Genomic DNA, 26,086 nt, shown 5'->3' on the forward strand with positions numbered 1-26,086 from the left:
GGCTAATTCAAAAGCCTTTCATCATATGAGGATACAATTAAAATCTTTCACATGAATTAATTACGTTATAGCCACAATTAAGAAATCTACAGTACAAATGTAACTGCTTGCATATGATTAAACAAATGTGCTTATTTCCTGATCACAGTTAGTTGGATATCAATTGCTGAACAAATCATGTGTGATGACCTGGGGCGTAGCACAAAGGCAACAAAGTCTAATCAGTAGGAGTCCCTTTATTAGCTCCAACTTTGTCCCCAATGTCCTGGTTACCTTCTGGCTAGAGAAAAACTCTCCTTGGCTGCAGAGAATCAAATCCAAAACGTGGTCAACAAAAACTGTAACCATAAGTCCAATCAAGGCAAAATGAGGTAATTAGTTCAGCAGGGCAGGAACAAGAATTCCAGACGTGAAGGCACAGCAATAACTCAACACGGTTGGGAAGACGCCAAGAACACAGATAACTAAAGTCAACACAAGATAAACTCACATTTACTCCCAGCAGCTGCTGCACTCAGCATGCATTTATTTTAACTCTCATCCTAGCTGTGGCTAAGGAAGGGAATCAGGGCCCTTTCCTCCCCCACAAGCCATGCAACCCACATTGCTCCCTTCTCTGTTTCTCCCTGCATGCCCTAGGATGAAGAAGGGGTGGGCCTGGGTCTTCCTCTGAACTCCCTCTTCCTTGTTCTACCTCCCCTGCTCTGCCCAGCTGAACTTTGCCCTTCCCCAGATTCCTCCACAGCCAATGGAGCCACACTCCCACTCCCTATCAGCTGTTCGGCTTCCTCCTCAGATTCAGACTCTGACAGGGGCATGACATCAGGGAACCTTCACCTTAATGGTTCTTTCTATGTATCTGTAGGTGATGGACGTAGCCGATTGTCAGTTTGAGACCGCAGTCTCCTTGGATTCTCATGTTACATTCAGGTTTGATACTAGACTGACAGATTGGACTCTAGATATTATGAAGAAGGATGTTGATATTAATGTGAATGGTATTCTTGGGATACTAAGTTTCATGGTATCTTTTAAAATGGACATGTTTCTCCAAACAAAATACCTAATCAAAAGGATTATCCATGTTTTGATACAGTAATGTTCCAATTTCCCTCTTCCCATCCAGTTGTCTTTCAGAATATTCTCATATTTATATATAAAATTCCTTTTAGAACGAACTCCTTTTGGTCAAATATCTGAAGTCTTTCTTTGAACCAACACAACTCAGATCTAGTAAATTGGATCTCGATAGAAGGCTTTTTTTCCCCAAAATACCATGCTTCCTTGTGTATTACTGATGGTTATATAAACATCCTTCAATAATACTTCAAGGTTAGCTTACAAATGTGAAAAGCACAATATTCATGAGTTAGGAATTTTATCTCATAAGTCTACGCTGCTGTTGTTTTTAAGGTATGAACTTCCCACTTTGTTAAAAAGACATGAGTACTGTACTCAAGTCTGAAAACATAAAAAGGTCAGGAGGGGGGGAAAAGCAAGAGTGGGAGATGTTACATTTGTTGTAAAAATGGTACTTCATGTTCCTTTTGTACTACAGGTGTATCTGTCAAGCCCAGAACAATCTCTGCCCGATGTCATCAGCTGTCATGGGACTTCTCAGAAAATCGGTTGCTGGGGTAAACATATCCTAATTATAGTAGAAGAAACGGAATATTATGCTGAGGCTTCCCTGATATAGTGGGATCTAAGATGTAGAACGCAATTTTGACTTTTGTGAATTGCTGATAATGCTGGAACATCTTAAGTTATTTATACATGAAATCGCAATTAACGATGCTTAATCAAACGAGAAGCTATTTTGAGCCCTTCAGTTCCTAGGCAACCTGACATCCATGTATCCTAGATACTTCCTGATTTGCAGAAACCTCGGTATATTTAACCACCATGAGGCTGTAGGGTGCTGAACACAATAAACATCTCCTGTTGAGAGATAAAGCGAGCCGCTTTGTGTTTCCTCTTCCTAATGCCAAAAGGATGATTCTACGTTCTAGAAATAGAAGTGCATATTCAACTGTAAAAACTTAAGCGGCCCATCCTATAAGCTAGTCCTGCCATTTCTAGTGGAATTAAAACACCACAGGGGACATTATGCTTCTGGGGGGGAGAGGGGGGGATTTCAGGATTTTTTCCTTCACTTCAGGACTTAAATCTGAACTGGGCCCTGACTGAATGCAATTAGATTGATTTAACCAGGGACAAGGCTGTGGTTCCCACGGAGGACATGAAATCTCAGCCATAATGGATCCATATCTAGGGCTTGCAGGTTGACGTCTCTCAACACTGTCTCACCTTCTGCCCATCTTAAGAGTCACAAGCTCAGGTGGGAACATAAAGGCACTCACATTTGGTTACTGAAGAACTGGCACAATTGGTCAATGCTGAAATGTCATGTAGATTCCTTCCTTTCTTACATGGTATTCTGGCAGCTGATGGACTCAAAGCCCATGAGGACAAGGCAAAGCAACACCATCGTCACTACCTAACTAGGATCCTCAAATGGACACATAATTTTTTTTATCCCATTCAAGCGTGTCCAATTGTTGGGAGACTGCCTGGTTTGCCATTGCCCTCTTCCAGGGGCTATGAGAATGTGACTGCCCCAAGATCAGTCAGCTTGATTCTTGCCCAAAGCGGGACCATTCAAGAGTCTGTTAAGGCAGTCTAACAAATAAAGTATAATCAGCTCATCTGGTTGTGTTTCCTGTCTGGTCTACTGGGGAAGGTTCACATCAATCTTGCAAGTCTCAAAATACAAATTTCCCGCCATCTCTTTTTACAGCCTAATAAGTTAGGGAGATTAATAACAACATTTTGTGAGCCTTGCAGTAACAGTCATGCCAGCCATAAGGCCACGGAAGCATCATCTTTGAATAATGCTAGTTCCCTCAGCTAGGAAAGCACATGAGTACCATCCCCTAGAATCGGACATGACTAGTTGGGGGAAACATTCACCTTTTTAAGTTAGGCAGAATCCTTTCTGAGTTACTTCCTGGTCTGTTATGCAGTTGTGGGCTCCCATCCCCCACATCTGATACTCCCCCAGTCAACGTATCTTCCTCCATTTCCCAAAGTCATTCCCACATACCATTATACCTGTAGGTCCTCCTTTACCCCCATGGATCTTATTTTATGTGAAGATGGCCTTATAAGCCACCTGTTCTGACCAAGGCTTCCTGAGGCAATAACAATCACACACCTTTTTGTTTTATTTCAATGGCTGTGCATTTATATGCATTCACAGCACGTAATGAGTCCCAAACGGTTTATGAATAGTCCAACAGAAGTCTGCCACAGTCTTTTGGGATAAGCCTGATAAGCCTTTATCACCTTTATCACCCTTGAAATGCTGCCAACAATGAAATTGCCAATTAGCTGTACAAGGCCAAACGAAGCACAAAGCCAACACGGAGCTTCAGAGTTTTAATCAACCAGAACAAACAAAGTTGCTTCCTGCAAAGGCTCATGTCCCTTTCCTCCTCCTTTATGTCTTATGGGAGGGGCCAATCATCTCCAAGCCTTTCTCCCGAGTCACCCCTTTTAACTGTTCTTGCCATCTGGCAGCTCGTTGCAAGTACACACTGGGAACAGGCTCTCCCCTATTCCTCTGCCTCGCTGGTGTCAGATTCTGGAGGCTACAGAGTCAACACATAACTCTCAGATGGCCCTGGCCCCATCTCTGTGTTGGATGCAGATACCTCATCCAAGACCATCCCAGACTCCAGAAATGGCCCATGTTCCCCCCACTATCCGAATCTGCTGCCAGCTCCGCAGGCTGCTGGGGACCACAACACCACCATGGCACAGTGGTTAGAGTGCAGTACTGCAGGCTACTTCTGCTGACTGCCTGCAATTTGGCAGTTTGAATCTCACCAGGCTCAAGGCTGACTCCGCCTTCCATCCTTCGGAGGTCAGTAAAATGAGGAGCCAAATTGTTGGGGGAAACCTGACTCTGTAAACTACTTAGAGAGGGCTGTACAGCACTGAAACTGGTATATAAGTGCTATTGCTATTTATCAATAATAGTCTGAAACCAACCTTCCAGCAATACAATCGCTAGATCCCTGGACAGAAACTGGTCCAAAGTAAAAACCTGCATTAAATACTGTAGTGGCATTCTTCCTCTTACTGTCTTCCTCTCTGTGAAAATGCCTCCTTCCAAGTCTCCAACCAATCTTCCCGTGTCTCTCCCATCCAGTTCCACAGCTGTGCCAATTCCACCAAGTCAATCCTGCCCATCCTGTTTACTTTGAAAGCAGCTTCAGGGTTATCAGGGATATCATAAAATGAATATCTGGGCACAGAAAATCAATGGCACTAAAGACCTATACACCTTAATGTCATAGACCAGGGGTGTGTCAAACTCACAGCTGGATGCATCACTTACTGGCCTCATGCCCCGTTTAATTTAGCAAAGGGGGGGAAAGTCAAGATACATCATGTGACGCCTCTGTGATGACGTGAGTTTGACACCCCTGTCATAGACCAACTGAATTTAGCCATGCTTAACACCTTTGAGATTTTATCCAACAATCCGCTTAAGTTTGTAATAGAAGAGGTAGCACTGAAATTAGTCTTGGTTAGTTTACTGTTTGATAATCCTAAACTCAGTCCTGCTTTTAGAATTAATATGCATATCTATTTGCTTAAAATGCCCTAAAGTACCTTAACAATAATTTGGGTAATAACAAAAACATATTACAGCTTGTTAAGCGATTGTAAGTAACAGAAAAATGTTTTAAAACCTCTTGTCAAACTCCAACTAACAGTGATTACTTTGGTGTTGTGTAGATTTTGATGCACAGATGGACTTTAGAGCTGGCAGTTAGGCAAGATTAATTCAAAGACAACAGGGCTTCTAAACTCAGACTGCCTGCCTTGAGTTGCTCAAGCCGTTTCATGCTGCCTATCACAATTTCGATGAATCAGAAATCTTTTGCTCTGATACTTATTATTTACAAATCTCCAAAAATGAAGAATAGAGCATGGGTAATTAAAAAAAAAAACTTTTTGTGTGGGTCATTGATGATCACATTTCTGGCAGGTGTGAAACAATTCTGCTTTAAGAAAAATACAGCAATATAGGTAGGCCTTGACTTGCAACATTCATTGAGTGACAGTTCAAAGTTAGAACACGCTGGAAAAGGTGACTTATAACCGGTATTCACACCGCTTTACAATCGTTGCAGCATTCCCACGGTCATAGGATAAAAAATTTGGGTGCTTAGCAACCGGTATGCATCGATGATGGACGCACTGCTTTGGGATCATCTGATTGCCAGTCAACTTCCAAAAGCAAAACCAATTAGGAAAGCCAAATTAGCTTAATAACTGTGTTATTCACTGTTAAGTTATTCACTTAACAACCATGGCAAACAGGTTATAAAATTGGGTATGACTCGCTTAATAATAACCTTGGTTAACAATGGAAATTCTGGTCTCAGTTGGGGTGGTACGTGGAGGACTAATTGTACATGGTAGGGGATTCAGAAAACCCGATTTTCCTGTTTAGGTAATAAGGACACCACACAACGTCATCCTCGTGCAAATAAGAAGATCAACTATTTCTATTCCTTGATTTTAGAACTAACGGAGAAAAGGATTTTCACCATGAAAAACCACTAAATAGGCACTCTGATCTTGTATTTCTTGTCAAAGAGAAGGATTATCTTTTTCTTCCTGAAACGAGTACTGTTGCCACAAATTGCAAATACATGCTGAAGTCTTCTGCGTGGCTTGGACAATTGAAGGCGACGTCATGGTTTATTCTTATTTTATGATTTTTTGGCTTCTTCAGAAAGAAAATAGTTGAACCTCCAGTTCAGACATAATATTATACAAGCCATGGGCAGATGGTGCACTGTTTGCTTAATTGCTTCAACTGGCAGGAAGAGCCAAATAAAAGTGATTAAAGTACTGCAGCCCTAAGTTCCTTTCCTTATCGCATCCAAGGTGAACTATAGGAAATACCCTTTCATCAAAGAGTCAACTAGGGCACCTTTATTGCTTTCCGTAGCTATCATAGTACAGGTGTTCATCCAACTGAACACTTAAAAGTACCTGTGGAATGTAAGCAGGCCCTGAGCCAAAAGAAAGGCATGAGGAATTTGAAACCTGTCTGAATGCCTCCTGGGGCATTATATAATTAAGCAAAAAAAAAATGATTTGTGTTAATTGCATAAGCCTTAAATTTAGGGTGATGCCCTGACACAAAATGTCCACAGGATGAAATAAAGTCTAGGTAAGGAATTTGGTATTCAGAAGAAGGCAAGAAACAACATGGAATAACAGTATCATTAAGACATCTTAATGTCACATCTTAAGGAACAACTCACAAGACTAGTTTGAACTGAACTCTATTTCTTCCCCAAAGTTTAAATTCACCACCACCAGAGTAGCACATACTCAAGAGGAATGTTTTGGTAAAGTCTGACATGGGAATATAGAATAGTCCTAGATTACTAGACAATAGCATTTAGGCTTATATACTGCCCCATAGCTCTTTACGGCAGTCTCTGGGCAGTTTACAATGTCAGCCTATTGCCCCCAACAATTTGGGTCCTCATTTTACTGACCTCGGAAGGATGGAAGGCTGAGTCAACCTTGAGCCCTGTCAGGATCGAACTCCAGGCTGTGGGCAGAGTTTGCCTGCAATAATGCACTTTAACCACTGTGCCACCAGACAGTCACCCAACTTTAAATAAAATTGATATGCCAAGCAAATGATCCTCTGTTATATGTAAGGAATGTTACAGAGGATTACTCTGCTCCTCCTTCCCCTGAGGTGAATAACCATTCTTCTAAACCAGGCTGCTGAATATCAAATTGCACATGATGCTGTAATTCTATAATGGGGACCAAGGATAGCATAGCACAGCATAGCAATCTGAATAACTTTTTAGTTCCTCTTCCCCCTTTAACTATGTTTGTTTGTAGTTCCAGATTCCTTATTCATACAAATGCCGAAGTATAATGGAACTCAATTATTGCTATATATATTTGTTTGCTTATTAAGTCTGTATAGCTGCCCATCTTAAGTTTGTATACGCCATTTATCTTATATAGATAAATATAGGCCATATAAATATATACCATAAAAATATATACCATGTAGGTCTTTATCTTAAAGCAAAAGCTGGAAAATACAATAACACCTTCTGACACAGGATGCATCAACTTCTTAGGGTATTATTTATGTTAAGATACTTTTTCCCAAGTAATGGCAAAAATTAAAGAATGAGGGGGAACAGGATGGGAGAGTTTAATTAAAGATACCAAAATCTTTTAGTGAACTAGTTTTTTTGATATCAAAATTTTCTGGGAAAATTTAAAGACTGGTTCTTTTCTAAACAAACATTACAAAAATGGCAAAAGACCTCTGACTGATGTCGAAATACAAAATTACAAGCAGGGCGGATTCATTATACAATACACAAAATTGTGGTGTTAAGACCGAACCTTGCATGTAATAACATTTCAGATATGATCTATCAACTGAAGGACATCTTAGACATTGAGACTTATAGCTAATTATGTGTATGCAAAGTTTCATTCAAGCAATAATTTATTGTTCGTCTCCTACACCGCTCATTTCTTCTCCTGGAGAAGATGTGGGTAAACTGGCCAGGCCAGAAGAAATTTTCCATCAGGCAACTGAAGCACTAATTGGACATCAATTGGATGTTTATTGACTCATCATTACTGAAGTACTGGAGTTGAAATATTCTAAAGATCATACAGAAGTAGCTACAATTAAATCCAAGTTTCTTTCAAAAGTGGTGCTATGCTGGTTCTTAAAAACAAAATGTTTATAACAAACATTGCTTGTTTTTTTTCTTACCATCGTGGCCAGAGTTGAGAAGATGTTCTCCAAGATCACAGCCAAACACCCTCTCCTTTAAGATCCCACGCTGTTTCAGTTTCTGCTTTGTTGGTCGAGACTTCATGAATGTACGCAAGAAAGTAATAAGCTTGCCGTGTTTTTTAGACACTGTCAGATTGAAACAGAAAATTCATTTTAGGGGAAGATAATTGCAAAGATGTTTTATTAATATGGGTCCAGTCAATAAGAAGCAGCCCTGTTGTTCTACTGGCAGTTTAAAACAACCATCTCTTTTTCCCTTTTCCACTATCATTAAAAATAACTAAAGGTGAAGTAGAATCTGTAACAAGAGATTTATTTAAAATAAAAACCCCAGAGAAGCTTCTTCTTGTAAAAGCAGTAGGCAACTGACAGGGAAGGAAAGACAGCATAAAAAGAGGTGATGTAGATCCCTATTTTGTCCCATAGTTTTCCTATTTACTTTCAGAAATCCAGAACTAAGCACTGGGTTAACCATTTATGAAGGGAAATGACACGCTCCATTCCTCTATGTTCAGCTATACCACAGGACTTACATTGTTCCCCGGCCTGCATCCAAATCCATTTTCCCCCAACAGGATTAAAAACTTCTCAGCCTCTTCTGAGAAACCACAAACATTTAACTTTGGAATGAATTAAAGGGCTGGTAAGCTTCTACAATGCTGCTTATTTTATTTATTCATTTATGGTTCTTCCATAATGCAAGAGTCAACAAAAAAATGAATCCTGGCCATTTACAGTACTTACATTACTGACTGATGGATAAGCAATTGATGGCTACGTTTGCACAATCCATTTACCAATTAAACAAACTATTACATCTGGGTTTCTTGGGTTTACATGACACATTAAATACACAAGAGTTCCCACAACATAACTCCCAACTAAAATGAGTTGACTAGTTTGTGCAAACACAGCTGGTATATTTTGATTTGCTTTTTGCTTGGTTGTTAGCACGGATATATTCTTCAGAATCTTTGGTATTTTTAATATATACAATTAGATCATTTGAAGTTCAGGCACCCGATGAGAGAACAGGACTGATTAGAGCCAGGTGAATATCTGGCCCTCCCATTTTTGAACCCATCATTGTTGGTTCGATGGCTGTCCTTTAATGACAGGGAGTATACAAACACACACACATCCTACATACTCTCTTTCCGTTGATATGTTTATACCATAGGGAATTGGAGAAAGTTGTACATTACATTTAATTACTTTTCAATTAGTGCTCAGCTATTATAACATTTTATTACTGGGTGATTCACTTGTTTTGGTTTTTTATTTTATTTCTATATTCCTCTTGATACAATTTTGATGCTATATGCCTCCCTTTTAAGGAAGTATGAAGCACAAGCTTCAACAGGAAATAATCTCATAACTTTGATGCTGATATTGAAAAAAAAAGATATTATCCTGGACAGCTGTTGTTTTATTTCCACTACGACAATAAAATAGATAGCCAGCAAAGGTAGTAATATATATATCTATATGGAAAATTGCTCCTGGAATCAGGAATCAGTCAGAAACTCAAGAGCATTTTCTATTTCTTCAGGATTATTAATTGTGTGTTAGGGATCTTTAAAAGCGTAAACCTTGAGTGTTCATACACCAAGTACAGTAGTACTTTGATAGTCAATTGCTTTAAAACTCATCAAATTTGGTCTTCAATGCATTTTGACATGAAAATTTTGTCCTGGTAGTCATTGTTTGTTTGATACTCAACGCGCAATCTAGAAATTGTCAATGTTGGCTGTCATATGACTCACTATATTATTCCTTATGGGGGGACATTTTTTGATACTCATCATTTATGGTATTCTTTGCACCTGCTGATTAATGATGAGTATCAAGGTATCACTGTATCGTCATAACCCACAAATATGCAAGTAATATATGGCTACAAAATGAGAAAATAATACATTTTAAAAGCAACTGGCCTATAAAAGAGACCAATTCCCTTTGTTTGGAAGCAAATCTCTAGGGATATTTTACTGAAATAAAAGCCAAAATATGAAGCAAATGGTCTAAGGATTTCCTATGTCTCCAACTTTTTAGTATCAGGAAGTTATCAAGGTTTAACTGTTTTATGAGTAATTAGGTTACTTGAGCTTGTCCTCCTTCAAGGCAAAAAAAAGGAGAAAATCATTCACTCTTGAAACAGGTTGTTGCGGCAATCAAACTATAGCAGAGATTGGTTGAGGGCAGGAAAGTATCCTGAATTAATTTCAAAGTAATTACACAGCGTGCTATTTTATATAACTGAACCCTGGGTAAAAACATAGACAATTCTGAGGCAAAAACATTTGTATTAGGTAACAGGGTGGTTAAACAGATTTTCAATTTGTTAAAGGGGGGGGAGGAGGAATCACAATCATGCAAATGTTTGTGAAAAGTGCCACTGATAGGCACGCAATGTCAGTGTAAACTCAAGGGAAGCGATTGATGACCAAGGACATGGGGTTCCTTCCTTTCCTTCCGTATTCAGGATAAAGTTCAAGTCCTTAGCATTTCCCCATGTTCCTTGTTTTTATCAGCTCCCGTTTTTTAACATCTCAGCATAAGCTAGAACCACGGTAGATATTTTTATTATGGCAAAAAATTGCAAAAGGAATATGGGGCAAACGTGACGGCCTTTGTTAAAACGCCAGGGTGCTTACAGAAACACTTTGGAGAATATAAAATACGCCATTACACAGAGAAAAGGTATGTGGATGAAATTCAGCTCTCCTTGCTTAATTCAGAATAAGCTTCTCTTTGTAGTTTTTGCTGATATTCACTTAGGAACAACACAAAAAATTCAAATTTGATCACACCCTCTGGTTTCATGAATACACTGGATTGAATTACTTTCAGTCAGTATGGTGGTTTGCTGAGAGCTCATTTTCCTGATCTTGACTTGTAGACCAGGGCGTAGTAAAAAACAATGTTTAAATGGTGGCCCCGTCAATGCAATTGAAGTTCATCCATTCTTTATTTGCGTCCTCGCCGAGATCCCTGGAAGGGACAGCGCTGACATGGTACTTTCATTCTTGGCACCGGATGAGAGAATGTGGACGGAGCTTTTCTGCCTCTCTTTGAACTTGCTGTTTAATCTCACTAACTAATTGCATGGAAAATGAAAAGATTATTAATAGAACTGTCCAAGAGAATAATCTGACAACCTACAAGAAAGCTTAACTACAGTTTAATAATAATGCTTTTCTAAAACAAAAGTCTGGGAGGTTTCTTATTATATATTCTCTTAAATTAGGGGACTGTATTCAATTTAAGCTATAGTTTAAGGCAAGAAACAACTGCTTCAGTCATAGTCTGGATGTTACAGGAACTGCATCTAAAACAGTTCTAAACAACAGAACAAAACAGAACAGAACAGAATAGAATAAAGAGTTGGAAGGAACCTTCGAGGTCTTCTAGTCCAACCCCCTGCTTAGGCAGGAAACGCTATACCATTTCAGTCAAATGGTTATCCAATCTCTTCTCAAAAACTTCCAGTGTTGGAGAATTACAACTTCTGGAGGCAAGTTGTTCCACTGATTAATTGTTCCAACTGTGTCAGAAAATTTCTCCTTAATTCTAGGTTGCTTCTCTCCTTGATTCATTTCCATCCATTGCTTCTTGTCCTGCCCTCAGGGACTTTGGAGAATAGCTTGACCCCCACTTCCTTGGGGCAGCCCAAGATTTTCAATGAGAGTAGTAATTAATAATTTCTCTTCACTGTTCACCATATTGAACCTTTATTAATGGAATGGATTTTGTAACAACGGAGCACAATAGCCTTCAAGGACAAAAGAACCTCGCTAAATGAGAATCATGACTGTATTCTTTGAGATTTGGCTGACTACAGGCATTACCTTTAGTCTAGACATTTTATGACCATGACAAAGGCAGAACAAACAGAAAACATGAAGGTTCATCCATTCCTTCAAAAGGGGCATTTTGAAAAAGTAGCTTTGCTATCTTTTTCTTAGAATTAAACTTCAACATATTTGCTCTTGCGGAAGCTGAAAAATTGGGAGTCTGGTAGCACCTTGCCTGACTAATAAATTTTATTGAAAGGCACATCCTTGTGTGAACTGCATTTATGCCGTGCAATAAAATTAATCAGAAACAGGTGCTACCAGACTTCTGATTTTCGGAACTTACAGGATATCACTTGGCAAACAAAAGTAGGTGTGGACTAATGGAATTTATTATTTTTCTACCCTGAGGAGTTCAAAATCCTATTCAGGGACTTTGCCATCAATAAAAAACTGTACAGGTATTTTATCTTTATAAGAGAACATTTCTGATTTTAAAGTTTTATTTACAATTCATTGAAATATGCCCTGCCCAAATTAGTTTGGGAACAAAATAAAACAGAATATCTTTTAATAATAATAATAATAATAATAATAATAATAATAATAATAATAATAATAATAATAATAATAATAATAATAAGAAGAAGAAGAAGAAGAAGAAGAAGAAGAAGAAGAAGAAGAAGAAGAAGAAGAAGAAGAAGAAGAAGAAGAAGAAGAAGAAGAAGAAGCAGCAATGCCTATTAAGTCTAGATATTTAGATCAATCTACATCACACATTTCGGTCTGATGAATTGATAATGCCTTCTACAATGTAAAAAGATTGAGATGAGTTACTTGGGATTAGTAAATAAATTAGACTTATTTGAGATGACTTGTAAATATTGCAGGTACTGGATGAAACCCCAGAGAAAGAAAGCGAGACACTGAAGTAAAGCGTTCATCTTGGCTTAAAAAGCAAGGGACTATGGATGTAGCTGGATCTCTGTTGAACAAAAGCATCTTTTTCTTTTTTTTTCTTTTTTTTTATAAATTTTATTGAATTTACAATTAAAAAATAACATAACAACATTACATATGCAACAGAGAGAGAAAAGGAAGAAAGAAAGAAGAGAAAGAGAGAGGAAAAAAAAAAAAAACGCTCGGTCTTATGACCGAAAAGGAGAAAAAGAAGTATAAAACAGAGAAAAAAAACAAAGAGACGGAAGAAAAAAGAAAATACGTTAAAACCAAACAGATATTCTTTTTGACAGTCTGCAAGATCCAATTCTCCTACCTTACTTTAAATATACACATCTTATCACTATTTATGCTTAAATTACCCATTATTCATTGAACAGTTTATCTCTGATATAACCAATTATACCACGCATTCCAATTATTATCAAATGCTGAAGCATCTTTTTCAAGGGCGTGACAATCTTTAAATGTTCAGACTACACATTCTTACACGCAAGATCTGTCAGTTGAAGAGCTGTAAGACTATGCCAGCAGCAGAACACAAAAGCACAGCTCTGTCACTCAAAATAACCCAGCTTTAATTTGCAGATTTCAATTGCTGATGCATCTGTTATGACAGCACATTCCCACCAACACAGTAGCCAAATTAAGACAGCGAAGGAAGGAACAGATTTCCATCCAATTCCATACTGGTTAGACTTTGAATACAAGCGCAAAGGTAAGTCTCCAAGACCAAATCGAATCAATTCCACCAAAGAATTTTGAAGGGTTCATTTTAGAGCCTCTTTCTCTGATCTCTGAGAAATCCAACAGGATAAGCTAGAGGATTGAAGAAAGAGAAATGAAGTTCCCATCTTAAATGAAGAGTGAAATTATTGGTAGCTGTCCCCACAGAATTAACTGGCTGCTGGAATACAAAATCACTCTGTCTGGCTGTATTTTGACTGTCTGTCAAAAATCACATTCACACATTTTTCTTCACACACACACACACACACAAACCACAGAAAGTGCTTTTGAAAACAGTTGTGTCTTTTACAGTCAGCTCATGAGATCCAATGACAAAATTGCAAGAATATGTAAATTAAAGGGAGGCACATTGCAGCAAATTGTGGCTTTCAAAAATGCATGTAAACAGCGTTCATCTCCCACATTCTAGATGTGATGGCTGTGCTAACAGATAAATCTATGTGCAGAGGGAATGACCCACATTTTCAATTCATTATCAGCATGTTGGTTCAGTTCCCCATGAAGGATGTTGCTGTCCCCTCTTGTTGTATTATGAGTAATCACTAGATCATGTGACTGCATCACTTTAAGTAGATAATGGTAGTTTGATAACAAAACTGAAGCAGCGAAAGAAAAAAAAAGTTAAAATATTATTTATCTATTATTCATCTAGCAAATGTTACTTATTTAAGCTATACAAGGACTACTAAAATTTAAACCAGTACATTTTAAATGGGGCTATTTTAACATGTAATAAAAAAGTCTGAATTTCATAAGTGATCCACATTATTCCACTTAGATATGTGCATGGGTGAAACTAATTTTTAGAGTGGGGGACAACAAATATGTTCTATTTTTAGTTGGAATGACATTGGGAAATCAACATGACAAACTAACCTTGCAAATACTAATTCAGTCTGGCTTTTGAGTTAAGAGCTAAAAAGCCGATTTTGGGAACATGCGGGATAGACTTACTACTTAGCCAGCAGTGAATAATTTCATTATAAAATGCCTGCCTGTCCACACATATGTATTATCTTTTATCATGCAGTGCAAATTGATGTCCTACAAGATAATTTAAATGATACATAGGAAATTATGTCACTCTTAATGTACTAATAGGGTAGCAATTACATAACTGTCAAGACCAAAACTGAACATGTTTGTGTATCAACGTGGAAAACATAGAAACTAGATGCATTTCAGCATGTTTATAGAACTTGTTTCTGTGTACAGTACTGATCTTTGTTTTAAGGAGGACATTAATGCAGTTACAGTCATGATTGTGAAATGTGAGAATGTAATTATTTGGCAATAGGCAGGTTTTCTTCTCTTGCTTTATGTATATAGGGTATACATATATAAGAGACAGTATACAAACTAGGGAACAGCATTAAACAATTCAAATGTTTGGCAAGAAGAAAATTATTGGCAGTTGGAATCCAGCTGTTTTTTTAACTTGAACTCTCCCTTTAAAAAGTGTTCAGATAATTGGAAAAAAAGGGGGCAGAATTAAGGAAATGTTATTTGAGGTGGGGAGGGAGATGTACATTGAAGCCTGGTTGCTCTGTATTTTGTACAAAATAAATTTTTTTGATATTCTTTTGCACAAGTAAGCACTATTTAATACTTCTGATGTGCATTTATTGGTTCTAATTTTCTATATTTCTATAAAAACTTCAATGAGAAATTGTGACATTCCACACTGTTGGGTGCATCCTCTACCTTTAGCAGGGTGAACTATTTTAAACAGCAGCATGGCACGATTAAATTTTAAACCGAATAAAACGGACGTAATCCAATTTATATTAACTTACATTATCATTTTAAAGTCCAATTAAATACATAGTGTGGATTACGGCAATGTCTGAATATAGATACTATCTCAGAATATGCGCATCATTTCTTGGATAAATGAAATATCAGCCAAGACATTCTCAATTTTCTCGCCCATAAAACTATAAAACAAAGGAAATGGTGGGTTGGGAGTGGGGAGAGAGAAGAGGACAAAAAATAAGCAAGATTAATCAAGCCCTCTTGTTCTGTTATTCCACAGCCTGATGAAGTAATATTCCATATGGAACCAATTCCAGTATCTTTAATATCTTCTAGTAAAGTTGTGTTGCTCAACAGCTGCTGGAGCCGTTTTTCCAGTATTACCTGGAAAAACAACACTTTAAAAGTTGCTCTGAACCTTGTTTCAATAATGAAATAATGTTCATTACAAATACACATTGACCCTACAAGGTTCAATGAATTTAAAGATTGATTGTCTCTAAGCAGTAATGATGAGGCATCTATTATTAAAACAGCCTCTCCTCTCCTACATACCAGAATGTAGAATGGACTGCCAAGAGGTGAGGGGAAGATTGCTTTCTAAACCAATCTGTCTAAAGCAGGGGTGTCAAACTCGATTTCATTGAGGGCCACATCAAGGTTGTGCTTGACCTGGGGGGGGGGGCATGGTGGGTGTGGCCATGGTGGCCATGGCCAGCTTGTTGTGACTTGTGTCGTGGGCACCTGTGGTGGCCCGAGCACTCTGCCAGAAAAAACGGGCTCACAAGCTCCAATTCCGGCTGCAACAGCCTCCTGCAGTCCTCTGCCAGCAAAAACGGAGCTCCATTTTTGCTGGCAGAGACACCACGGGTCATTCCTTCACTGTTTCCAGAGCAGCCCTGTGGGCTGGATTCGGGGTACGGGTCTTAAGTTTAATACTCCTGGTCTAAAGAGTTATTTTATTAAACATAAACTTATCAGTTAATGGAATAAGTTAAACTAAAATCAAGTACGTAATTGCTTTAGAGATCAATATAAATTGTTTTTATGGTGAAACCTTTTGACTTGATTTAATCCAATCAACTATGGCCACATTTTCAATCTGTGTGGCTTGAATATACACTCAAGTTTAGGACATCTCATGCTTCCTCATAAAAATCAATGATGCCATATATTTTGACACCTATTTTATCTTCACAATTGCTCTGTCCGGTTGACCAGATGGAGAGATAGTGACTCACTCAAATAAAGACAACAATATTCAATGAAGTCATAGCAAAGTTGGCATTGAGTCTAGGCATTGATCTTGCTTCAGCACCACAATGACATGTTTTGGATTCAACCATTTCACCTGGCCAACCTTATTTGGGCATGGAAGCAAGATCAGACTTGTTGGTATTTGAGTAGAGATAGCCTGGGAATTCCAAAGCTGTAATTATTATCCAAAATTATCCTGGAAGACAGTGATGGCAAACTATTTATATACTGTTGCCAAAGGGGGCCGGGGGAGAGCCCTCTATGGTTGTGTCCATGCAATCAGCAAGAACGTTTTATGTTTCCTAAAAGGAACTGAAAACCACACTCAACCTCCACTGAAATCTCTGAAAGGTCTGGTTCTCTAGAGATCTAGAAGTAGGGACATTGAAAAAAAAATCCTGCTAGATCTCATCAAGAGTTCAGTTTATTTCCCCACCCCCAAATTAAACACACTTGGGTTAAGACTCATCATTCCTCATGAACTGCCCAAGCAAAACCTTTGAGTACGACACTGGACTTTGGATATAAGTTTCATCAGTGGTGGGATTCAAATTTTTTTTACTATCGGTTCTGTGGGTATGGCTTGGTGGGCATGGCAGGGGAACGATACTGTAAAATCTCAATTCCCACCCCACTCCAGGAGAAAGTTACTGCAAAATCCCGTTCCTTCCCACCCCACTAACCTGCTTTCGAGCTCCATCCTCCTGTGCAGGGCAACAAAAGAAGACCCAGCCAATCAGCTGGGACTCAATGGGAGGCAGAGAATAGATGTGGCTAGGGTCAGTCAGAGGTGGTATTCCAAACTACTCAAAATTTCCACTACCGGTTCTCCAGAACTGGTCAGAACCTGCTGAATACCACCTCTGAGTTTAGTGTGATGCCTGGTTAGGTCAGGATTTGGATGGAGAACCTGCAGTCAGACGAAATGGACCTAGATTATTCCAGCATTAGAATTCTCCTAGTGTACTAAACAAAAACATATTTGAGATGCAGCATTTGTTTCTATGGCAACTTCAATGTTATAAAGTTGTCAATTCTTAACAGAATTTCAACAAATATAGAACAGAAAACCCTATTCACTGTTTCCTTATATATTGCCTTTGCATCATTTGCTCATTTTCCCAAAAACAGAAATCAAACAAATAAATATGAGGCTTTATGTATCTCACTCAAGTGGAACCACTCTGAAGGTTCGGGAAAAGAATGGGGAGAAAAGAACTCAACTTTTTTTAGAAAATGTTTTTCAAGCAGAATACCACCGAATACCACTAGGATTGCTTTGGTTTTTTTAAAATCATGTTGAGGTATAGCCTGTAGGATGTATTTTCAGTACTTACTAGAAATATCTAGCTATGACCACTACTTAAATAATGTGATTTTTAAGAGAATATATAAAAGTTAAAAAAAACTGACACAATATGAAAACTATCTACAAGCGCATTTTTATCCAGCAACCCTCCAAGGAAATGTTGAGATGCTAATAGAGTCACTATAGAAACAGAAACAATGGGTCCTTTTTAAATAAGCAAGAACTGCTTAAACGTTTACATTTAAATTTAAAAAGCAAATTTATCAAAACAATGACCACTGGAGGAAGCAATAATGTGTTTTCAATCCAATATGCAAAAGAAATAAATGTAGCTACTCTGAGGTGTTTTAGCATATCATAGGACTGTGCTGCAGCTGTTCTGATCCAAAGCTACAAAGACTTGTTCAGAAACTTTTAAAAAAGCGGAAAGAAAGGAAATGGGGACGAGAAATGATGGGAGTCCTTTCCTGATCTGAATTTTTGCCCTAATACTTTTCATACACATGAATAAAAAATATTTATGGGGTAACCAATATCTCCAACATCTCTAGTGATTTGCTATGACCTCATGTCTACTTTAATAAAGTTTTGTTCTCCCCCCGCCATATTGGAGTTAATACATACCTACAATTCCATGAGACCCGAGGACTGATATTTATGAAAAGGCAAATAATCACAACAACGTCTAGTCTATAATTAGTGAGGGGAAATTGTCCTTCTTAAAAAGCTTTTATTGGCTTGACAAGAAATCTCCCAGCCAGGCAAATGATTGTAGGGCACAGATCCAACAATCCTACTCTTTATAACACAACAAAACTAGTTTTTCTAGATACAACAGTTACAATCTCACACACAACATTTGAATATTCCTGAGTAACAGGTTCTTGTGTTTCTTTCCCCATGTAGGTAGGAAAGAATGAAATGACAGATGCCAATAAAACAAACCACTCCATTTTCCCATCATCTTCCGAAGCACGTTTACTCAGTTCATATTGACAGCACTTACCAAAACTCCTCGGGCTCAAACAAACAAAACAGCCTCCCCAAAGTACCAAGTAAAACTCACACCAGAGGATTCTTTTTAATCAACGCCTATGTCTCACACTGCCTTACATCACTTTAGATGCCCAGAAACAAATCAACAAAATCAGCAAAAGTAGAATGTCTACATGTATTTACCTCTACATACATACACACACACACACACACAAAACAACAACAACCCTGGACAACCTGACAAATCAGCAGCATGGTCTTACCTTTTCTGTCCCCTATTGTCCACAAACAATAATAGCAATGATAAAGCCCCAAGTCGATCGGTCCTGAGGAACTCAGCAGACAGCTTAGTTGTATAATAAAGAAACCGGTGGAGGAGTTTCGCTGATCAGCTTTGGCTTGGCATTCAGGGGAATTACAGCCTGCAGCGGGAGAGATCAACTGCACGGCACAAAGTCCTCACCACATACACACACAGTCCATTCCCCCCTCCCACCCTCCAAGCCGAGCTCTCCCCTCCAGTTAAGAGTAGCTTCCTGCACAGCTTTGTATCTGGAGGGGAGGGGAACTTAAGCACCTCCTTGGGGCACCCACTGGTTCCGCCTTGCCTACAACCACGGATGCCCCTCCCAAGATTCTCACCTTTGTGAAGCAAGCTGTGCTTGCCCAGATCCACCTCGCACACCGGGCCACGCCTCCGCTCAGGTGACTCTTAGCGGCTGAACAGAGGCCAGCCCATCCTTGCAAAGCCTTGTGTCATTTCTAGTCCATCAACCAAGCAACAGGAAGCGGGAGGGAGCAGCCATAAAAGCAGAGATGACTCAGTGGACAGGGCAAACTCAAAGCAAGGGAGATCCGGGGAGTTTGCATGAAAGCACTTCTGTCCCTTGGCTCAAATGAGCGTGTGGGGGGGGAAAGAGAGATGGGGGGGGGGGGGCTAATGAAAGGCAGCCCACTGCCCGTTTTTATCCCTTTGGCCGAGTCTTAATTATCATGGGCAGGGAGTAAAAAAGAAGAAAATGTAACGAGAGGGCTCTAGTTTTATGCCTTGCCAGGCATCCGATAAAGTTATTGGGGAAACTGATTAAGACTGATTTAAATAAGACTAACTAGGGTTATTTGCTAAGCAGGACAAGCAAATGCAGCTAGGATGATTTAGGATAACTTTGCTGCTTTGGAATCCTGTCAAATAATTCTTCAGCTGCTTAGATATGTTCATGGTAAACATTAATGCTTCCTAGCAGTTTCCTTAAGCTAGAAACAAGTCTTCCCACACTCCCCCCCACCCCGCCTTCTTCCTTAGCTCATGATTGCAACTATGGAGATATGCCAAAATCTGCAGATGGTGAAAGGAGGGGATATATTTAGAAGGGGTATTAATGTAATTTCACTGGGTTTGAGCCCACTTGGTGTAAATACCAAGACACCAGGCTAAAAAAACCAGGAGATTGTGACTTTTAGTCCTCTCTTAGGCTTGAAAGGTGGCTGGGCCAGACAGTCCTTCTCAGACCAACCTACCCCACAGGGTTATTGCTGAAGGGAAAACATGCGGAAGCAACTTGAGTTATGCAAAATAAAGGTAGGATCTACATCTAACAATCAATAAACAAAAATACGGGTTTGACTTCAACTGTTTGTTTTTGTCGAGATCGGCAAGGTCTTCGGGCAAAGTGAGGAGCCTGTTTAAACTTGCAGAATGAACGTACCCACAGTAGGACTACAAAGTTCACGAGAAACAAATTCGCCCAATTCATAAAAAGCATTCTTAACACGTAAGAATCAGGAAGAGGGAACCTTGAGTTCAAATCTCTGTTTAGTTGAGATACTCAGGGTCAAAGTACAAGTTATGTGCCACATTCTGTTTCCTGCAAAGAAAGCTAAAGAAGAGACGGTCTCACTGACTATCCACAACTCCACGTCATTTATTCATTCAGTTCTCCCCGCCACTCTGCTGCCATGAACTTCTCATTAGGGGAAACAACCTTTCACGAATTGAAGGCAAACATACGTGTCCCAGAATAATGTTGGAAGATCGAATCTGGGTTAGTCAGAGATTTACTCTTCTGAACTTCTGGACTTATGCGGGAGCCCATCTCCTACTGCAGGGGCGTCAAACTCACAGCACATGGGCCAGGTGTGTCATGTTCTGGCCACGCCCATCTCCATTTTAGCGAAGAAGGGAAAAGACATGATACATCAAATGTTGTGATGTTGCAAGTTTGACACCCCTGTTCTATTGGAATACATGCTTTGGGCTATTCTCGAGTCGTATTTATGTGGTGCCTTCCTGTTGGCTTATTGGTATGTTGATGACTGGAGATTGGCTATGGTTTCCTTGTACGGCGAAGCCCTCAGTTCCTAAATACTTGATAAGCTAATGGTAAATCGGCAGTCCTGTTAACTAACAAGGGGTCCAAAATGGCCCATTGAAGCCTGGAAAATGGGCCCCTTGTCACTTAACAGGACTGATGATTTACCACTTGCTTATCAAGTATTTAGGTCGGGGTAGTCAACCTTTTTATACCTACAGCCCACTTTTGTATCTCTGTTAGTAGTAAAATTTTCTCTAACTGCCCACCGGTTCCATAGTAATGGTGATTTATAAAGTAGGGGACAAAGGCATGAAAGCTGGAACACCCATTTGTGGCGGTAGGGACCAGGTTGACTACCACAGATTTAGGAGATGAGGGCTTCGCAGTACAAGGAAACAACAACCAATTGCAAGTCATCAACACACCAATCAACCAATAAGAAAGCACCACATAAATACGACTCAAGAGAATAGCCCAAAGCACGCATTCCAGTAGAAGGCAGGCTCCAGCAAAAGTCTGAAAGCTCAGAGGAGTAAATCTCTGGTCCCAGTAGCTGAACCAGATTCGATCTTGAAATAATTTGTCCTCTCGAGATCTTAGAAGATTATCTTTCTTCAGTCCAAATGGGAATCTTTTGCATCGGAAATAAAACAGTGGGTAATACTGAATATCTCACAACCTGCCAACACTTACATTGTCAGTGAGAATTCCAAATATCCAGATTACAAAAAGGAGGATTGGTACTATAGGCAGAAAAAGAGCACTGAAACAGCACAGAGGCCAGCTGGCATGGAATTTGACAACTGCCCACCACGTTTAAAATTAATGAAAGATGACTGAATAAATTTGTCCTTAATATTTAACTGTAATAAGGGGTAATAGAGCTACGCTTGTGGAAAACAAGTAGCATTATTTCTATTGACAAAGGAAAATGCAGAATCTTAGCATTCCCCCCTCTCTTTGGTTATCTTTGAGGAGAAAGGAAATCCCCACCAGCATTTAAATGTCATTATTTGAATTAAGGGTTTTTTTTTTAAAGATGACATGTTCCCTGGTTGTCAGCATACAGTCTTGTCAAATCAAATCAACGGTGGTGGAAACCTAATTCATGCATGCTTGACATTCACATCAACAAACATGAGAGGAATACATGAGGTTTGGGGTACTGTTTTTATCTATCGGCAACTCATTTGGTAGCCCGCTGTGCAAGATGCACCAAGTGCTGGAATAATTCTAGCTAGGAAACGACCCTAATTGTGATTGTCATCGCCTACACAATCTCTCTTCCATCCTTTCTTCATAAAAAACTGCTTTTACCTGTTCGAGGCACCTGAACTGAGTTGGAATAATGGGCTTGTCTGAGGCTGGTATATTCAGCCGTGCTTGCTCAGCTGTCACACCTAACAGCAGTTGCATAGAAAGGAGAATAAAATATAGCTTAATGGGGCACACAAGGGAAAAATATATATATAATGGTCTCCAGGAACTCAGAGGTCCCAGTTCAGTAAATAATGCAATCTGATAATAGCTCATAGGCAGAGGATGATAACAGATAATAGTCCCATGTATCTGGAATAAGCTGGGGGAAGCTGCACTGTGCTATAGTTTTACACACACCAACACACACACACAGAGGTGTGTGTGTGAGAGACAGAGAGAGACAGAGAGAGAATATATATACATATACAATCTGTGAAATGTCTCTCTACCTCTCCATTCCCCAAATTTTCTTTCTCTTTTTATGCTTATCCACACTGAAGAAATGGGGAACAAAGGAGGCATTAGAAGCAAATGGGGAAAAAGAATTATAGTTCAGCCATGAAAGAGAAAATGACTCTTGTGGCATAGAGTATGTGAAAAAAAGGAAGATCTTCCAGTGAACTCTACCAGAGGGAAACGGTGTTCCCCCCCCCCCATTCTTCTGTAGCTGCTATACCCCATTAAATTCATGGCAGTCTATCTTCCCTCTTGGGGAAAGATCTCTCTGCCTTAGTATTCAGATTAAAGACAAAAAAAGAAATAGTTCTAAAACGCAAATGACTTCAGTCTGAGTCAGCCTTAAAAATTACAGCTCACAATATCTTCTTTTCTAGGTTTCAACCAAGTCTGAGAATGGTGTGTGTGTGTGTGTGTGTGTGTGTGTGTTTTCTTAAGTTTTCGCAGGTACTTACATGTATGATATTCAGCTTTGTTCGGGTATTTTCCCACGTCATTATAGTTGTACTTTTAAAGTTGTAGCAACGTTTCGGCAGAATCTCATCTGCCATCATCAGGCTTCTGTATTGTGTTCGTCTGCCAAAACGTTGCTACAACTTTAAAAGCACAACTATAATGACGTGGGAAAATACCCGAACAAAGCTGAATACCATATATATATACATATATACATATACATATACATATACATATACATATACATATACATATACATATACATATATATATATATATATATATATATATATATATGTTTTCTGAGGTTCTCGCGGGTATTTATATGTGGATCTTTGGTTGTTCGGGTTTTCTCCCGCGTAAGATTCGAAGTATCTAGGCAACGTTTCGATGAAGTCTCATTCATCATCTTCAGGCTTCTGTCTCCGGCTCTGTGCTTCTCAGAGTAATGTGAGATTGCAGCTGCTTCCACACAGCATGAACAAACGAGACGACACCTCCCGCCTTCCAGCCATTTGGAAACCCGCCCTCATGAACAGACGAGTACCTAACATGAAGAAGGACACCAGACCCACACCCATGAGAGCCACACAAGATGCCACCACCACACTTCCATGTAGAAAACAGACTCCCACCCACCCAGAAGATGAGACACGACCCTGGACCAGAAGCTTCACTGCAGCTGCATCACTACCCACTTTAAACCCCTCCGAGCCATACATGAAGCAAACCGACACCCACTATGAAGATGCAGCAGGACCACGAACTAGAAGCCAAACAGCAAGATCACAACTCACCAGCTCAAATCCCCCAGCAACTAAGACTAACCTGAGCACAACCAAGCCCCCACCTGAACAGAACACGCCTCCAACTAATCAGAACACGGCTAACCCCCAACCAATCAGAACACAGCCAAACCCCTACCAATGAGAACACACCCCACCCAATCAGAACACAGCCAAGCCCCCACTGAATCAAGTCCCACCCCCACTGGCAGTTAAAAGGAGGAAGCAGCTGCAATCTCACATTACTCTGAGAAGCACAGAGCCGGAGACAGAAGCCTGAAGATGATGAATGAGACTTCATCGAAACGTTGCCTAGATACTTCGAATCTTACGCCGAAAACCCGAACAACCAAGGTATTCAGCTTTGTTTGGGTATATATATATCTCCATCCTTTAATGTCATTCCAATCTTTATCAAGCTGTAGCTACTATACAAGGACTATCTTGGGATGAGTGAATGAAGGAGTAACATGTTTCCAATTCAGGTTAAACCACAAACATTCAGCAACGATTTCTGATAGTGTATTATTTGCTAAGTAACTTCAAAGTACTATTAAACTACTTAATTAATTAATAAGGAAACCAGTAGGTATGGGCAGAGATACAAGCAGCTAACAACAATAACAAAAATCTAATAATTGGAAGGGATCTCCCATCTAATGCAGCAACCCTTAGCTTCTAAGGTACTCAGTATGGGGTAGCTTAAAAAAAGATGTTTACGAGATAAATATGTTTAAAAAAAGAATAAGCATAGTTTGATGTTGTTTCAAAAGATAACGTTTTTATTAATATCACACTGCATGTAAATCCTGCAGTGGGGAGGGCGTTGGAGAACTGCACTATCAGTAGCCCCAAAAGTGATTTTGAAGAGGCCAGAAAGAAAAATCAAATGCACAAGTACAGTATATGTGGTGCTTGCTCAATAGTAGTACCTGTGAGAGGGATCTTAAGAGTCCTAGTGGACAACGATTTAAATATGAGCCAGCAGTTTGCTGTAGCTGCCAAAAAAGCCAACACAATTCTAGGCTACATTAACAGAGGGATAGAATCAAGAATACATAAAGTGTTAATACCATTTTATAAGGCCTTGTTAAGGCCACACTTGGAATACTGCATCCAGTTTTGGTCACCACGATGTAAAAAAGATGTTGAAACTCTAGAAAGAGTGCAGAGAAGAGCAACAACGATGATTAGGGAACTGGAGCTTAAAACATATGAAGAACGGTTGCAGAAACTGGGTACGTCTAGTCTAGTGAAAAGAAGGACTAGGGGAGACATGATAGCAGTCTTCTAATACCTCAGGGGCTGCCACAAAGAAGAGGGAGTCAAGCTATTCTTCAAAGCACCTGAAGGCAGGACAAGAAACAATGGATGGAAATGAATCAAGGAGAGAACCAACCTAGAACTAAGGAGAAATTCCTGACAGAACAATTCACCAGTGGAACAGCTTTCCTCCAGAAGTTGTGAATTCTTCAACACCGGAAGTTTTTAAGAAGAGATTGGACAACATTTGTCTGAAATGGTATAGGGTTTCCTGCCTAAGCAGGAGGTTGAACTAGAAGACCTTCAGTGTCCCTTCCAACTCTGTTATTCTATTCTATTCTAAAGTCCAGTTGTCTCTTGAAAAAGCACCTTTCGGGCAACCATGATGTCAGCCTGGGAAGCCATTTTTCTCCTGGAGTTTTTAGGCTGCCGCATTTAGTGTCTGGGAATTTGGGAGGAGGATTTAAGGAGCAGCGGATGATTAGCCACAATAACATTCTTTTCCAAGAGAGTTAAGGATGTGCCACCCTGCTCCTGGAGGGGAGGGACTGGAGACAGTCTCTGGATGGGATGAAGACACAATTGGGCCATGTGATGGACTGATGAAGGAAGGAGATGGATCTCTGAATTTCTCTTTTGGGAAGGGAAAACCCGGAACTCTCAGATTCAGGTTTTCCCAGATGTGCCAATATGACATCTCTAATAAAGTGGAACTTTGAGAAGAGTTGTCTGTTTTGGAGGTTGTTACTTGGAATGCTGACACATGACCTGGATGACTGAGAATTTCCATAGACAATCAGTACCTCAGGGAACTGATTACCTATGCTGATACATTACTCTCATTATTA

General features: G+C 39.5%; 1 protein-coding gene across 5 annotated transcripts in view; it reads right to left on the bottom strand.

Annotated features, from left to right (window-relative positions):
- The window catches only part of ARHGAP32 (Rho GTPase activating protein 32), a 107,009-nt gene that overhangs the window by 25,128 nt on the left and 55,795 nt on the right, over nt 1-26,086 (bottom strand). For 3 of the 5 annotated variants that reach the window (XM_026709197.2, XM_087939106.1, XM_087939104.1), the window contains one exon: nt 7,859-8,008. In XM_026709197.2, the coding sequence (XP_026564982.2) occupies nt 7,859-8,008 (150 nt within the window). Of the gene's footprint in view, nt 1-7,858; nt 8,009-18,969; nt 19,161-19,348; nt 19,398-26,086 lie in introns of those variants that run through there. The other 2 variants (XM_087939105.1, XM_026709199.2) reach the window with 2 other exon arrangements.

The sequence above is a fragment of the Pseudonaja textilis genome, chromosome 9 (genome assembly GCF_049901715.1).
Source record: "Pseudonaja textilis isolate UNSWEBS1 chromosome 9, rPseTex1.2, whole genome shotgun sequence".
Lineage (NCBI taxonomy): Eukaryota > Metazoa > Chordata > Lepidosauria > Squamata > Elapidae > Pseudonaja > Pseudonaja textilis.